A 17,978-nucleotide genomic window follows, 5' to 3' on the forward strand; every position below is an offset into this window, starting at 1 on the left:
CCAACCCCGTCTCTCCTCCTGGCTGCTGCTTATAACCGAGCGGCAGGTGATTAGATAACAAGGCCCAGATGGGCCATCTACGCACCTGTCGCTGATTTCGAGGCTGATCCTAGCAACACCCCGCTTCGCTGCAGGCCCGCAGGCCACGCCCCCCTCCACAGTTAGCTTCAGAATAACAATGTTATTACAAAAAATGTTATATGGCTCTTACAGAAATACATTTTAAAATATTTGGCTTCTTGGCTCTCTCAGCCAAAAAGGTTCCCGACCCCCGAGCTAAGGAAATGTCGAAGTCCCGAACGAAATACAAATGAGATGAAAGAGAACACACCTCTTGACGGTGTACTTGTGCACTCCCAACTGATTAACAATAATCAGTTTGGATGCATGTTAAAAACAACTTTGCTCAAGGATTGGCAAGTAAAAAAAGATATTTTCTGCAAGTAAAAAAAAAAACTATTTGCAAGTACTTCTTTTTTCCTTAATTAAAAAAGCAATTCGCAAGTATAAAAACTGTTTTTTTCTTTCAACGGTGATATTCCACCCTGCTCATTCCACACACTGGCACTCAGGGAAACCGTAATTCACACTCTATGCCGACGGGTGGTGCTGCTGAGTCGATTTGGTGCCGTCAGAGCTACTGTTATTGGTGCACGTTTCCATTCCGCCAGGGAAACAAGCTCAACCTGTAAGTTTCCCTTCTCTTCTGTCCGCATTTTTACTCCCCATCACGCCTATTATTCTTTGTTATTTTTGGCGGACAGTGTGAATGTGGAAATAGTGTCAAAGCGCTTTGAGTACCTCGAAGCTAGAAAAGCGCTATACAAGTATAACCCAATTACCATTTACCATAACTTTGCATTCCACACAACTGGGCAAAATAGTCCGGAACAAAAGCAACCTTCATCTGGAACAGTATCAACCATAGCTTTTAGATTAACTCAGAGACGTTCAAAAGTTTTGTTTCCATAATTTCCGTGAACTCCGCCGCCGGCCTTTTTCTTGCCTCAGACCTGCGTCCGCCCTGATACATTATTGGTAGTAGTGTCAAATCGTAGCGTAATCAAAGATCATTTATTGATGCGGTCTGCTATTTAACATCAGCACAGCCATTAGAAACATAATATTTGTAATCTGTGCCAATATTATAGCGGACATCACTTAAAACAAGTTGTAAGGATACGCAGATTGCTAGTGTGAGGTCATAGGTCAGGGGTCGGCAACCCAAAATGTTGAAAGAGCCATATTGGACCAAAAATACACAAAAAAAATTATTCTGGAGCCGCGAAAAATTAAAAGCCTTACATAATTCTTATGGTGAAGGCAACACATGGTGATTGTTTTCGAATTAACTTTTAACTATCAAAATGACAGGCTGACACAAATCTTTGTTGATAGAAATGTTGAAATGTAATATTTATTCGACACATTTTTGTAACATTGGGAAACATTATTAAAACGGAGGCTTGTCTGAGGGTTAGATTACTCCTGGAAATGTCTAGCTCAGAATGGCCAAAGACATATACGTGTTTGTCTAAGTCAAGGGTCGCCAACCTTTTTGAAACCAAGAGCTACTTCTTGGGTACTGATTAATGCGAAGAGCTACCAGTTTGATACACACTTAAATAAATAGCCAGAAATAGCCAATTTGCTCAATTTACCTTTAACTTTATGTTATTATTAATAATTAATGGTATTTATCTTTGTGAAAACACTGATCATCCTAATGATTTCTCACAATAAAAATATATAGAAAAAGATAAATATACCCCAAAAAAAAAAAAAGGGTATTTCTGTCTGTCATTCCGGTTTTTTGTAGAGAATAAATGATGAAAAAAACATTTAATTGAACAGTTTAAAAGAGGAGAAAACACAAAAAAAAAATGAAAATGTAATTTTGAAACGTGGTTTACCTTCAATTTGGACTCTTTACAATTCAAAATTCATCCGAAATAAAGAAGAGAAAAACTAGCTAATTCGAATTTTTTTGAAAAAATTTTAAAAAAATAATTTATGGAACATCATTAGTAATTTTTCCAGATTAAGATTAATTCTAGAATTTTTATGAAATGTTTTGAATAGTTTAAAATTCAATTTGCACTCTGTTACAATATATAACAAATTGGACCAAACTATATTTCTAACAAAGACTAATCATTATTTCTTCTAGATTTTCTGGAACAAAAATTATAAAATAAATTCAAAAGACTTTGAAATAAGATTTAAAAATGAAAATTAAATTTTGAAACATAGTTTATCTTCAATTTCGACCCTTTAAAATTCAAAATTCAACCGAAAAAAAGAAGAGAAAAACTAGCTAATTCGAATCTTTTTGAAAAAATTTAAAAAAATAATTTATGGAACATCATTATTAATTTTTCCTGATTAAGATTCATTTTAAAATTTTGATGACATGTTTTAAATAAGTTAAAATCCAATTTGCACTTTGTTACAATATATAATGAATTGGACCAAGCTATATTTCTAACAAAGACTAATCATTATTTCTTCTAGATTTTCCGGAACAAAAATTTTAAAATAAATTCAAGAGACTTTGAAATAAGATTTAAATTTGATTCTACAGATTTTCTAGATTGGCCAGAATTTTAATTTTTATTTTAATCATAATAAGTTTGAAGAAATATTTCACAAATATTCTTCGTCGAAAAAACAAAAGCTAAAATGAAGAATTTAATTAAAATTTATTTATTATTATTTCCATTAAAAAAAAAAAATTGATTGAACATTGATTTAAATTGTCAGTAAAGAAGAAGAAGGAATTTAAAAGGTAAAAAGGTATACGCGTTTAAAAATCCTAAAATCATTTTAAGGTTGTATTTTTCCTCTAAAATAGTCTTTCTGAAAGTTATAAGAAGCAAAGTAAAAAAAATGAATGATTTCATTTAAACAAGTAAAGACCAAGTCTTCAAAATATTTTCCTGTATTTTCAAATTCTATTTGAGTTTTGTCTCTCCTAGAATTAAAAATGTCGGGCAAAGCGAGACCATCTTGCTAGTAAATAAATACAATTTAAAAAATAGAGGCAACTCACTGGTAAGTGCTGCTATTTGAGCTATTTTTAGAACAGGCCAGCAGACGACTCATCTGGTCCTTACGGGCTACCTGGTGCCCGCGGGCACCGCGTTGGTGGCCCCTGGTCTAAGTTAAAGGGAACAGCAGGCCGTCATCTTGTAATGGATTTATTACTATCTTTGGCAAGCTAGGTAATGTTTGCTGTGGTCTATAATGACATGTCACACAAACAACCATCATACATGCAATTATAAATTAAATAGAGTTAGGACATAAGTAAAGGATATTAAATGAGCTCGGATATAGCTACAAATGAGGCATAATGATGCAATATGTACATGCAGCGAGCCTAAATACGGTCGATTAGCTTGCAGTCATGCAGTGACCAAATATGCCTGATTAGCACTCCACACAAGTCAATAACAATAAAAATAAAAAAAACTCACGTTTGTACTTTCAAACACAGCATGAAACATTTGTTGGACAAAATGAGATAAAGAAAGAGTATCATAAAACATGTCTTACTGTGGCTGCGTCTGAGAAAGTTATACATGTAAAAGAAAAATACGGTGCGTTCAAGGACCGCATAAATTAGTTGGACAAAACGGCTTTCGTCAAATCCTCTCGTTGGTGAAGAATGTTCAATACAATCAGTGATTTCTAAAAATTAGGAAGGTTTGTGTCATTTTTTCTGTCTTACAGAAACAACATTAAAACCCATCCATCCATCCATTTTCTACCGCTTATTCCCTTTTGGGGTCGCGGGGGGCGCTGGCGCCTATCTCAGCTACAATCGGGCGGAAGGCGGGGTACACCCTGGACAAGTCGCCACCTCATCGCAGGGCCAACATTCACACTCACATTCACACACTAGAGCCAATTTAGTGTTGCCAATCAACCTATCCCCAGGTGCATGTCTTTGGAAGTGGGAGGAAGCCGGAGTACCCGGAGGGAACCCACGCATTCACGGGGAGAACATGCAAACTCCACACAGAAAGATCCCGAGCCTGGATTTGAACCCAGGACTGCAGGACCTTCGTATTGTGAGGCAGACGCACTAACCCCTCTGCCACCGTGAAGCCCAAGATTAAAACAAAAAATATATTTTTTTTCCACCATCTTTTCCATTTTCATACATTTTTGAAAAAGCTCCAGGAAGCCACTAGGGAGGCGCTGAAGAACCGCATACGGCTTGAGAGCCGCGGGTTGCCGAACCCTGGTCCACTTGAAAACTAATTAATGTATCCACTCTAAGAGGAAAAAATAAGATCGCACCCCCCCAGATAACCAATAGTCGCATTAGAGCAGAACTTGGCAAAATACGGCCCGGCGACATTCTACATACTTTCTTTACACATTTAAAGGGGAACATTATCACCAGACCTATGTAAGCGCCAATATATACCTTGATGTTGCAGGAAAAAGACCATATGTTTTTTTAACCGATTTTCGAACTCTAAAAGGGTGAATTTGGCGATTTAAACGTCTTTCAATTGTTCGCTGTCGGAGCGATGACCTTTCACCCGTGACGTTACAAAGCAATCCGCCATTTTCTCAAACACATTTAAAACACCAAGTCAAATCAGCTCTTTTATCTTCCGTTTTTTCGAGTGTTTGCCGTACCTTGGAGACATCATGCCTCGCCGGTGTGTTGTCGGAGGGTGTAACAACACGATCAGGGACGGATTCAAGTTGACTTATGTGGCGTGTGCATCGATTAGCACGGCATGCTAATCGATGCTAACATGCTATTTAGGCTAGCTGTATGTACATATTGCACCGTTATGCCTCATTTGTAGCTATATTTGCATCCAGCCTTTCCCTACACCCACATTTAATGCCAAACAAACACATACCAATTGACGGATTCAAGTACACCAGTGGTCAAAAGATGCGAAAGTCCCTCGTTTGTTCTACACATTTTCCCGACGGTAGTGATGCTACGACAGATGGCACAGAGAAGTGTGGATATCCTGCGACACTCAAAGCAGATGCATTTGCAATGATAAAGTCAACGAAATCACAAAGGTGAGTTTTGTTGATGTTATTGACTTATGTGCTAATCAGACATATTTGGTCACGGCATGACTGCCAGCTAATCGATGCTAACATGCTATTTAGGCTAGTTGTATGTACATTTGTAGCTATATTAGCATCCAGCTTTTCCCTCCACCCACATTTAATGCCAAACAAACCCTTACCAATCGACGGATTTAAGTTGCTCCAGTGGTCAAAAGATGCAATCGTTGGTTAGAAGGCAATCGCCGAATAGCCTCAATAGCTTCAGTTTCTTCTTCAATTTCGTTTTCGCTATCTGCCTCCACACTCCAACCATCCGTTTCAATACATGCGTAATCTGTTGAATCGCTTAAGTCGCTGAAATCCGAGTCTGAATCCGAGCTAATGTCGCTATGTCTTGCTGTTCTATCCGCCATGTTTGTTTGTATTGGCGTCACTATGTGACGTCACGGGAAAATGGACGGATGGATTTACAGATAGCGAAAATCAGGCACTTTAAAGCCTTTTTTCGGGATATTCCATGATGGGTAACATTTTGAAAAAAACTTCAAAAAATAAAATAAGCCACTGGGAACTGATGTTTATTGGTTTTAACCCTAATGTTCCCCTTTAACATCAAAACTGTATGATGGGCAGTGATGTTTTTTAAATGACTTTAAGTCTTGAACCATAGAGTTATTTCAACTAATAGTATTCTAATGGTTGAAATCTCTGCTTTTGAGTGTTAATGCGAGTAATTATAATAAGCTACATCACAGCAGCTCGGACGAGGAACAGAGCAGAATGGGTGTGGTTGTTTTCAGAACAGCCAGCCTGAAACGCATGTGTCAGGAACAGATGCAAAAGCAAATTATTAAAACAAAATTTCTGCATAAAAGGGATAAAATATCTTACATTTTTGTTGTGTTGTACTTGATTGTAGAAGACGTCTATCGAGGAGCTGGTCTAAGAAGTAAAAGAGTAACAATGTTCATATGTTGTTAATATTCAGTGTTTTATCGTTCATAGATGATATGTACATTTTGGGTGTCCCTTTCAGTTTTTTTGAGGTGGTCTGTAATAATTTTTTTAGAATTTTATCAGACATTGTCACTTTGGTATTAGTGTTCCTGAAAAAACAAAGGACCCAAATACAGTACTATAAAGTAGATTTTTACAGCTAAATGTGTATTTATAATATAGTTGACAACCCTCACAATTTTCCCGGGAGACTCCCGAATTTCAGTGCCCCTCCCGAAAATCTCCCCAGACAACAATTCTCCCGAATTTCTTCTGATTTCCACCCGGACAACAATATTGGGAATGGCCTTAAAGGCACTTCCTTTAGAGTCCTCTACAACCTGTCATCACGTCCGCTTTTTATACATTCAAACAGTGTGCCAACACAGTCAGATAATTTATGCGGCTTCTGCACACACATGTGAGAATGCAAGGCATACTTGGTCAACAGCTATACAGGTCACACTGAGGGAGGCCGTATAAACAACTTTAACACTGTTAAAAATATGCGCCACACTGTGAACCCACACCAAACACGAATGACAAACACATTTTGGGAGAACATCCGCACCGTAACAAATACCCTCTAACTCTTCCGGGACGCTACAATACAATACAACTCCACCCACCTCCCAAATGTGGCCCTTGAGTCAAAATATTTGCCCAGCTCTGCATGCAGTGAGGTTAAAGTTAAAAGTTAAAGTACCAATGATTGTCACACACATACTAGATGTGGCGAAATGATTCTCTGCATTTGACCCATCACCTTTGATCACCCCCTGGGAGGGGGGTGAGGGAAGTTGGCAGCAGTGGTGCCGCGCCTTGGAATCATTTATGGTGAGTTAACCGTCAATTCCAACCCTTAATGCTGAGTGCCAAGCAGGGAGGTAATGGATCCCATTTTTACAGTCTTTGGTATGACTCGGCCGGTATTTGAACTCACAACCTACCGATCTCAGGGCGGACACTCTAACCACTAGGCTACTGAGTAGGCCCACTAGGCCACTGAGCAGTGCCTCACCTGCCACCAGGTGGCTTAACCATGAGATGTTCCAAAATGAAGTAATAAAATAAAATAAGTTTCAATATTTCTCTTTTGGTTTATGCTTTCTTTGGGATTTTGGTGTATATTTTGATAATTTTCATGGTCTAAATCGCGGATATTCCATGTTTCCTGATCAAAACAATGCAGCAGATGAAAAGTGAGGCAGACACAGGCGGTGCCTCCAAAAAAATATAACTATTTGAGAAATCAGACTAATGTAATACATGGAAACATAGTAAGTGAAGAACGTTGATGTTCCACATCACAGGTTATCGGAACGTCCTCGCCATCATTGACCCGCACAACAATTCCGTCCAAGAAGGGCTCGAGGCGTTCCCCATGGGCTTCTTGGTGATGGTCATCGGCCTGTCTATGGGGTTCAACTCGGGCTACGCCATCAACCCGGCTCGGGACCTGGGGCCTCGCATCTTCAGGGCGATCGCCGGCTGGGGCCTCAAGGTTTTCACGTGAGTTCGACACTAGTGAAGTGAATTATATTTATATAGCGCTTTTCTCAAGTGACACAAAGCGCTTTACATAGTGAAACCCAATATCTAAGTTACATTTAAACCAGTGTGGCTGGCACTGGGAGCAGGTGGGTAAAGTGTATTGCCCAAGGACACAACGGCAGTGACTAGGATGGCAGAAGCGGGAATCGAACCTGCAACCCTCAAATTGCTGACACGGCCGCTCTACCAACCGAGCTATGCCGCCCCTATCACTATCAAGTGCTATCTTTAAAGAAAACGTGAACAACTATTGGTTCCTCATTCCTATCAGTGGTCCCTCAGTGGGCGCCGCGGTGGCGGTGATGGTGTACCAACTCATGGTCGGATACCACCTTAGCAAAGAATCATCACACAAGATGAAGAAGAAGCAGAGGGATGAAGGGAGCAGACTCAAACTTTCCGACCTTGCAGCCAATAAAGACGCAGCTTGACGTTCATGCTGGCCGACCTGAACTGCCTTCAAGCCGTCAACCAAACACGCTGATAAGAACATTTTCTGAGAAAAATGTCATGTTTTCTTCAGACAATCTATGAGCTGGCGGGGGGGAGAAGAATAAATATATGAAAAGCTCAGGTTGGCGGACTACTTATTTCACACAAAAATATCAATTCTCTTTTCTACGGCAGACGCTACTTTACCACAACATGGAACAAAAACCGGGAGCTGCACTTGTTTTTTTTCCCTGTCATTCACAATCCTTATGTGAGATAAGCACAAATACAAACCCTGTTTCCATATGAGTTGGGGAATTGTGTTAGATGTAAATATAAACGGAATACAATGATTTGCAAATAATTTTCAACCCATATTCAGTTGAATATGCTACAAAGACAACATATTTGATGTTCAAACTGATAAACTTTTTTTTTTTGCAAATAATCATTACCTTTAGAATTTGATGCCACCAACACTTGACATAGAAGTTGGGAAAGGTGGCAATAAATACGGATAAAGTTGAGGAATGCTCATCAAACACTTATTTGGAACATCCCACAGGTGTGCAGGGTAATTGGGAACAGGTGGGTGCCATGATTGGGTATAAATGCAGCTTACATGAAATGCTAAGTAATTCACAAACAAGAATGGGGCGAGGTTCATCAATTTGTAAGCAAATTGTGGAACAGTTTAAAAACAACAATTCTCAACGAGCTATTGCAAGGCATTTAGGGATTTTTACCATCTACGGTCTGTAAAATCATCAAAAGGTTTAGAGAATCTGGAGAAATCACTGCAGGCAAGCGATGATATTACAGACCTTTGATCCCTCAGGCGGTACTGCATCAAAAACCGACATCAGTGTGTAAAGGATATTACCACATGGGCTCAGGAACACTTCAGAAAACCACTGTCAGTAACTACAGTTTTTTGTTTTTTTTTCCAAGATGGCGCTGCTGTAGTGGCTGCTGTAGGCAGGAGCTCTGTGCTCTTGTGTCATCCTTTTGTGTTTCCCTCTTGTTTTCATGTGTTATTATATTTTTTTGCATTTTGGTCCAGGACCCTTTGGGACTGTGTGACAAGGGGTGGCACTTTCGTGACCTCTGTGGTGCTTTTTTTGTGGACTTCTGGATCTGCCTCCCGGGAGCCTTTTGGCCATGGAGACCAGCTGCTGGGTGTCTGCCACACCAGAGTCTGTTTGGAGGGACTGGAGGAGATGCGGATGAGGGGGACAGGGCTGCGGAGCTAGCACTGAGCGCTGGGACAGAGATGCTTCGCGGTGTCTTGACTGGGTGAGCAGGTGTCGGACACCTCAGTCACCTTGGACGTATCCTCGCTCATCCATGCGGACTGGACACTGGCCGAGAGTGGAGTCGGCTGTCTTGGTTGCTTTGTTGGGTCTGCTTCTGTCTCTGGCCATGCTCCCTCCACCCCAGCGGACGATGGCGTGGAACACCGCAGAGGCCACCACAGTGTATATGTTTCTTTTACTTTGTATTCATAGCTGTATGTAGAAGTGTCTGGTTGTATCTGCTGCTTTAATGTCTTTAATGTCCTCTGTGTTCTTTGATGTTTGATGTCTCCCTCTTACACACATGTAAGAGGGATGTGTACTATGGCTATGAGTTGTTGTTGTTGTTTTGTTCCCTTGGCCTCAGTCTGCACCCCACTCCAGGGCCCAGGCTAAGACCGCTTACCTGTATGTCATCTTTTTTGTAAGGGGCGCTGGAAGCCGGCAGACCCGTCAGCGATCCTGTTCTGTCTCCCTGTAATGTTTGTCTGATCTTGAATGGGATTGTGCTGAAAATTGTAATTTTCCTGAAGGAACTCTCCTGACGGAATAAATAAAGTACTATCTAATGTAATCTAATCTAATCTAATCTAATCTACAGTTGGTCGCTACATCTGTAAGTGCAAGTCAAAACTCTACTATGCAAAGCAAAACCCATTTATCAAAAATATCCTGAAACGCCGCCGGTTTGGCTGGGCCCGAGTTCACATAAGATGGAGTGATGCAAAGTGGAAAGGTGTTGTGTGGTCTGACGAGTCCACATTTCAAATTATATTTGGAAACAGAGGGCGTGGTGTCCTCCGGAACAAAGAGGAAAATAACCATCCGGATTGTTATCGGCGCGAAGTTCAAAAACCAGCATCTGTGATGGTATGAGGATGTATTAGTGCCCAAGGCATGGGTAATTTACACATCTGTGAAGGCACCATTAATGCTGAAAGGTCCATACAGGTTTTGCACCAACATATGTTGTCATCCAAGCAACGTTATCATGGACGCCCCTGCTTTTTTCAGCAAGACAAGTGTTACAACAGCGTGGCTTTGTAAAAAAAGAGTGCGGGTACTTTCCTGGCCCGCCTGCAGTCCAGACCTGTCTCCCATCGAAAATGTGTGGCGCATTATGAAGCGTAAAATACAACAGCGGAGACCTCGGACTGTTGAACGACTGAAGCGCTACATAAAACAAGAATGGGAAAGAATTCCACTTTCAAAGCTTCAACAATTAGTTTCCTCAGTTCCCAAACGTTTATTGAGTGTTGTTAAAAGAAAAGGTGATGTAACACAGTGGTGAACATGCCCTTTCCCAACTACTTTGGCATGTGTTGCAGCCATGAAATTCTAAGTTAATTATTTTTTGCAAAAAAAAATACAGTTAGAGTTTGAACATCAAATATCTTGTCTTTGAAATGCATTCAACTGAATATGGGTTGAAAATGATTTGCAAATCGTAGTATTCCGTTTATATTTACATCTAACACAATTTCCCAACTCATATGGAGACGGGGTTTGTATGTTTTTTTATGCATTCTACTGTAAATCCCGGACTACCATCCGCTACTCTTTTCCTGTGCTTTGAACCCTGTGGCTTAGAAAACGATGCGACTATTTTATGGATTACTCCTCATTAACGCCCAAATATTTTTGTTTTTTATTAGTTTTCATTAAACACAGGGGAAAACACTGAAATTGTGTTTTGTTGTTTGGGCTACGGCAGTGGTTCTCAACGTTTTTTCAGTGATGTACTCCCTGTGAACAATGTTTTAATCCAAGTACCCCCTAATCAGAGCAAAGCATTTTTGGTTGAAAAAGGGGAGATAAAGAAGTAAAATGCAGCCCTATGTCATCAGTTTCTGATTTATTAAATTGTATAACAATGCAAAATATTGCTCATTTATAGTGGTCTTTCTTTAACTATTTGGAAAAAAAGATATATAAATAACTAAAAACGTCTTGAAAAATAAACAAGTGATTCAATTATAAATAAAGATTTCCACACATAAAAGTAATCATCCACTTAAAATGCCCTCTTTGGGGATTGTAATAGAGATCCATCTGGATTCATGAACTTAATTCTAAATATTCCTTTACAGAAAAAGAAATCTTTAACATCAATATTTACGGAACATGTCCACAAAAAATCTAGCTCTCAACACTGAATATTGCTTTGTTGTAATTTTTTTTTCCACAGTTTATGAACTTAAATTCATGTTTTGGAGAAGTAGTATTCAATAAAGATATTTATAAAGGATTTTTGAATTGTTGCTATTTTTAGTACATTTTTAAAAGATCTCACTTACCCATTGGCATACCTTTAAAAACCCCCAGGGGTTCTGCTACGGAGGCTGCGGAACCTCTTTCTAGAGTCCTTGGTGGGGGTGGGAAGAGTCTCTACAGATTTTCTGAGCCCTGGTCAGGCGGCGGCTTTTTGCGATCTAGTATTTGTTCCTACCTACACTTCTTTCTCTAATGGCTGAATTGTTCACTTTTCTTACGTTTTGTTCTACGCGCCGGACTGTTTCAAAAAGTAAGATCAAATTGTTCCCTAAGTTTTCTGAGAGGGGCTGAATAAGGATGAAATATTTAGCAAAACATGAATTATTGAAGAGGTTGCGCGCAGGCTTGACGTGTTACCTAAAAGGTTGTACATGATTTGTTCCTTCCAACATGACAACTGACACATGCACGTTCCTTTCCGCCGCAGGCGAGCGAAGTAAAAACCAAGCCAATGACAGCTCACGGGACATCTTTGTGACCGCACGGTGCTCAGTAGCATGCAAATAGTGACATTTGCCACCTTGGAAAATCCTCTCCAAAATGTTCCCGCGCCGCCATTTCGCTTCGGAGAGCCGCGGGTGGTCGTCGCAACTCAACACTTGATCTTTATTTGAAAGAGCGCAGAGGGCGGCGAAAGGTCCCGATTGTTTGCTCCAAATACCGCTTGCTGAAATAACACAAGGCCCTATCAGAGCATCCAACTATCAGAAATGACATTTTTGGCGTCTGCGGGAAGAAGATCAGTCTGTCAGGTCTTACAAAGGTTTAAACTTCACAGACTGATGTCTGGCATTTGGACTTCCTCTCTGGTGTGACCTTTGCAAACGTATCTGGTGTCAATCAACACTACTTTGCTACAAAACTGTATCGTTCACGGTGACTCGCCGAGGAGAAAGGCGGCGTTTTGATTGGGAACGAATACCATCTTTTCAGGGGGGGGGGGCCAAAATGAAAAATCAATTTTGAATAGGACAAGCTCTGCTGCCTTGAAATTGCATAGTTGCTAAATAAATGCAAGCGCGGAGTCGGTCTTGTGTGAATGTTTTGACAGGCGCGGAAATAAGATCTTGTGCAATTATACAAAGAAATCACTGACTTTTTAAACATTAGGAATACTTTTATCTTTTTTTTTTTTAAAGTGCAAGTTAATAAGTTAAAATGCAACACATGGAGATGAAAGTTCATCTGCAACCCGGCCTTGACTCCCTGCTTTTTTTTAGCCTTTGCGGCGCAGCGCCATCAAACGGCCGATCGGTGCCTTGCAACACACCGCCAGTAAAAATGTTGTCAGGTTGTATATTTTCCTCTTTAAGAGCTGTGTTCTTACCGCAATTCGGGGGGAAGAAAATGTCCTTTTTACGAGTGTGTTGCTGTTGGCAGATGGTGTACTTTGGCAGAGCCATCCAAGTCATTTCTGGTGTGATGACTCGAGGGGGCGTTTGATGTCGTTTGTGCCTCTTTTGGCCGCTTAATCTACTCCACTCTTTTCATCTGTTCTGCAATTTGTCAACATATAAAGGTTTAAAGCGGACGGACTTAATCACTCTTAGTCAAAAGTGTTCACTACTGGTGGTGTTTTCAGCATGGCGTTTTATTAAATACACTGTTACACCAAATTTCTTCCCCCTTACAAAAACGTGGCGTGACAGCCCCTCTAATGCCTGAAGGACCCCCATGAGGGCGTGATAATACCAAGTTTTATGACTCTTAAAGGCCTACTGAAATGAGATTTTCTTATTGAAACTGGGATAGCAGGTCCATTTTATGTGTCATACTTGATAATTTCGCGATATTGTCATATTTTTGCTGAAAGGATTTAGTAGAGAACATCCACCATAAAGTTCGCAACTTTCGGTGCTAAGAGAAAAGCCCTGCCTCTACCGGAAGTCACAGACGATGACGTTACAAGTGTGGGGGTTCCTCACATATTCACATTGATTTTAATGGGAGTCTCCAACAAAAAGTGCTATTCGGACCGAGAGAACCACAATTTCCCCATTAATTTGAGCGAGGATGAAAGATTTGTGTTTGACTATATTGATAGCGACGAACTAGAAAAAAAAAAAAACGCGATTGCATTGGGATGGATACCGATGTTTTTAAACACATTTACTAGGATAATTCTGGGAAATCCCTTATCTTTCTATTGTGTTGCTAGTGTTTTAGTGAGTTTAATATTACCTGATAGTTGGAGGTCTGTCTCCACGGGTGTCTTGACGCCAATGTCTCAGGGGAGTCGACGGCAGCTATGGACGGCACAAGCTCAGCTTTTCTCCGGTAAGAAGCGACTTTTTAACCACAATTGTCTCACCGAAACCTGCTGGTTGACATTCGGTCGTGATTAATGTTGGCTTGACCGCGCTCTGATCCATAGTAAAGTTTCACCTTCGGGAATTTTAAACAAGGAATCACCGTGTGTTTGTGTGGCTAAAGGCTAAAGCTTCCCAACTCCATCTTTCTACTTTGACTTCTCCAATATTAATTGAACAAATTGCAAAAGATTCAGCAACACAGATTTCCAAAATACTATGTAATTATGCCGTTAAAGCAGACGACTTTTAGCTGTGTGTGTGTGCAGCGCTCATACTTCCTAAAAACCCGTGACGTCTTGCGTACACGTCATCATTACACAACGTTTTCAAGATGAATTTAGTAAACTAAAAAGGCTGTATTGGCATGTGTTGCAATGTTAATATTTCATTATTGATATATAAACTATCAGACTGTGTTGGTGGTTAGTAGTGGGTTTCAGTCGGCCTTTAAAGGTTACAGCTGCAAAATTAGCGAAGCAAAATAGCTTGAAAGGTTAGCTTGCTGGAATGCTAATATTTTTTCCTCACCGTTATTTTTCACCAATGACAATCAGCCAATTATAATGCTTTTAAAACAGGCAGCTGTGTGGGCTGCTCTAAGCAAGTTATATGACTCTTAATGGTTACAGCTGCAAAATTAGCAAAGCAAAAATAGCTTGAAAGGTTAGCATGCTGGAATGCTAATATTTTTTCCTCACCTTTATTTTTCACCATTGACAATCAGCCAATTATAATGCTTTTAAAACAGGCAGCTGTGCGGGCTGCTTTAAGGTCCTTCCACCCTTATTGGGGTCTCTCAGCAATTAGAGGGGCTGTCACGCCAAATGTCTTTCGGACGGAAGGTTTTTGGCGGGGGGAAGAAATTTGGCGTGACAACGCCGACAATTACGGCAGCTGTGTCGCTGCTTCACGGCAGACTTAAAGGAACACAACATGTCGTTCATATATGCTAATTTGTTGAAGCTTAAAATTTGTTATGGCGGTGGCAGCGTCGGATACTAGGTTGCATTGCTGGGAATATGCGTTGTGTTTGCTCATGTGTGCATTAGATTAGATTAGATAGTACTTTATTTATCCCTTCAGGAAAATTAAAATTTTCAGCACAATCCCATTCAAGATCAGACAAACATTACAGGGAGACAGAACAGGATCGCTGACGGGTCTACGGGCATCCAGCGCCCCTTGCAAAAAAGGTGAGATACAGGTAAACAAGGGGGGGGTAAGGGAGAAAAAAATTGAAGATTATAATAAAATAAAATATAATATAATTTAAAAAATCGATCTAAGCCTGGGCCCTGGAGAGAGGGTCCAGACTGAGGCCAAGGAAAAAAACAACAACAACTCATAGCCATAGTACACATTGACAGCCTTGGGCGTTTTTGTTTAGTGTTTTTTTTTTTTTTTAGAGGCAACGTTAACAGATGCTAGCTCACATTGCTAATACATTGTCCGACTTCCGCTTTTCAGAGCAGGCAAGTGAAAAATGTAAAATGGCTCATTCTTGTCACAAAGCAAAGCATAGTTACCACTGTGTTCTATTTTAGACTACCATGCCCCACGGATGTCACATGAATACAATTTGTTTAGCTTTATGACGTCACAAACACCCCCCTCCTTCCACCTCCCCCCCTCCACCTCCTTCCGTGTTGCGTTCTAAAAAAGGCAAAAATAATCGACTTGTCTCTTATTACTACACTGAATCACCCCTTTTGGCACCGGACGAAAAGCCAGAAGCTAAAATATACTTTAGAACCAATATTTTTTTACAAAGGTTTGTCGAATATCGTCGGGGTTGTAACAAAGGAATGGGTTGCATTATTTAATTCACTGAAGCGTATGGGCGTCACTTTACCGCAATGGGAGTATCGCATGATGTGCTCAGCCAATCAGAGCGTCGCTCTGGCACAGTGATATTTACATGACTTTTTTTAGCCAATCAAAAGTAAGCGTTCACACAGGACTATTTGCATCACAGTTGAACGCGTCTATAAGATCACTAGCGCCCAGTCTGCATATCACTTACAGTTAAAAATATATATCCACCAGCATGCCCGAGCCAGCCAAGTCCGCGCCCAAGAAGGGCTCCAAAAAAGCCGTCACCAAGGCACCCGGCAAGGGTAAAGGCAAACGCAGAAAGGGAAGGAAGGAGAGCTACGCCATCTACGTCTACAAGGTGTTGAAGCAAGTGCACCCCGACACCGGCATCTCCTCCAAGGCTATGAGCATCATGAACTCCTTCGTCAACGACATCTTCGAGCGCATCGCCTCTGAGTCCGCCCGCCTGGCTCAGTACAACAAGCGCTCCACCATCACGTCCAGGGAGATCCAGACCGCCGTGCGCCTCCTTCTACCGGGCGAGCTGGCCAAGCACGCCGTCTCTGAGGGCACTAAGGCCGTCACCAAGTATACCAGTTCCAAGTAAAGATCTCTCGCCCTCGACAAACAAAAGGTTCTTTTAAGAGCCCCACACCACAACCTTTCGAGCAAGTTGCCTTTGTTATTGATTAAAGACACCACCTGTTATTTAGATCAGGGGTCACCAACATTTCTAAAACAGAGCTACTTCTTAGGTACTGATTAATGCGAAGGGTTACCAGTTTGATACACACTTAAATAAATTGCCAGAAATAACCAAGTTGCTCAATTTACCTTTCGTAAAGAAATTAATATATATAAAAACGTGGGTATTTCTGTTTGTCTTTCCGTTGTACATTTTTTTTCCTTTTACGGAAGGTTTTTTGTAAAGAATAAATAATGAAAAAAACACTTAATTGAACGGTTTAAATGAGGAGAAAAAACGAAAAAAGTGAAAATGCAATTTTGAAACTGTTTATCTTCAATTTCGACTCTTTCAAATTCAAAATTCAACCGAAAAATATAAGAAAAAATAGCTAACGTGAATCTTTTTGAAAAAATATAAATAGGAATTTATGGAACATCATTAGTAATTTTTCCTTATTAAGATTCATTTTGGAATTTTGATGACATGTTTTAAACATGTTTTAAACCCAATCAGCAGAAAATTGAAAAAAAATAGAAGATTAAAATAAAATACATCAAAAAATAAATAAAATCGGTCTTAGCCGAGGCCCTGGAGTGGGGGTGCAGACTGAGGCCAAGGGAAAAAAAATAAAAATAAAAAAAGGGGCCGAGTATAAAAATATACTGAAAGAGCAGAAGCTTAACGAAAAATTATAGTTTTCTTTTATTATTTTTGTCACTAACTATAGCTACTTTGATCATATATAACATAATTGTGTGGCTTTGATATTTAAGTATGATTGTAACCTCTACATATTAAACACTGGGCTTTCTAACAATTTGAAAGGTTTGTGTCGTGTTTGTCCTACAAAAACCAGATTACAACAACAAAAAATATTCGCCCCAATTGTTTTCCATTTCCAAACATTTTTTAAAGGGGAACATTATCACCAGACCTATCCATCCATCCATTTCCTACCGCTTATTCCCTTTCGGGGTCGTGGGGGGCGCTGGCGCCTATCTCAGCTACAATCGGGCGGAAGGCAGGGTACACCCTGGACAAGTCGCCACCTATCTAAGCGTTAATATATACCTTGATGTTGCAGAAAAAAGACCATGTGTTTTTTTAACAGATTTCAGAACTCTAAATGGGTGAATTTTGGCGAATTAAACAGCTTTCTATTATTCGCAGTCGGAGCGATGACATGACGTCACATTGGTAGTCAATCCACCGTTTTCTCAAACACGAAGTCAAATCAGCTGTTATTTTTTCGTACCTTGGAGACATCATGCTTCGTCGGTGTGTTGTCGGAGGGTGTAACAACACTAACAGGGACGGATTCAAGTTGACTTACGTGGAGTGTGCGTCGATTAGCACGGCATGCTAATCGATGCTAACATGCTATTTAGGCTAGCTGAATGTACATTTGTAGCTATATTTGCATCCAGCCTTTCCCTCCACCCACATTTAATGCCAAACAAAAACTTACCAATCGACGGATTTAGGTTGCTCCAGTGTCACAAGATGCGAAAGTCTCGATCGTTTGGTCTGCACATTTTACCGGCGATGCTAAGGCAG

General features: G+C 40.4%; 2 protein-coding genes across 2 annotated transcripts in view; both read left to right on the forward strand.

Moving 5' to 3' along the window:
- LOC133557154 (aquaporin-3-like) overlaps window positions 1-8,036 on the forward strand; it is a 42,762-nt gene extending 34,726 nt beyond the window's left edge. Inside the window, exons 5-6 of the mRNA XM_061907399.1 lie at window positions 7,365-7,563; window positions 7,826-8,036. Of these exons, the coding sequence (XP_061763383.1) occupies window positions 7,365-7,563; window positions 7,826-8,036 (410 nt within the window). The remainder of the gene's footprint in view (window positions 1-7,364; window positions 7,564-7,825) is intronic.
- A 7,905-nt stretch (window positions 8,037-15,941) lies between these two features.
- LOC133557605 (histone H2B-like) lies at window positions 15,942-17,245 on the forward strand. Its single transcript, XM_061908189.1, has one exon. The coding sequence runs from the start codon at window positions 15,966-15,968 to the stop codon at window positions 16,338-16,340; it is 375 nt and encodes a 124-aa protein (XP_061764173.1). The 5' UTR covers window positions 15,942-15,965; the 3' UTR covers window positions 16,341-17,245.
- Window positions 17,246-17,978: the final 733 nt, after the last annotated feature.

This window comes from Nerophis ophidion, linkage group LG08, assembly GCF_033978795.1.
Source record: "Nerophis ophidion isolate RoL-2023_Sa linkage group LG08, RoL_Noph_v1.0, whole genome shotgun sequence".
Lineage (NCBI taxonomy): Eukaryota > Metazoa > Chordata > Actinopteri > Syngnathiformes > Syngnathidae > Nerophis > Nerophis ophidion.

Excerpts from the sequence above, each read along its gene's own strand:
- LOC133557605 (XM_061908189.1), top strand. The coding sequence starts at position 15,966 with ATGCCCGAGCCAGCCAAGTCCGCGCCCAAGAAGGGCTCCAAAAAAGCC.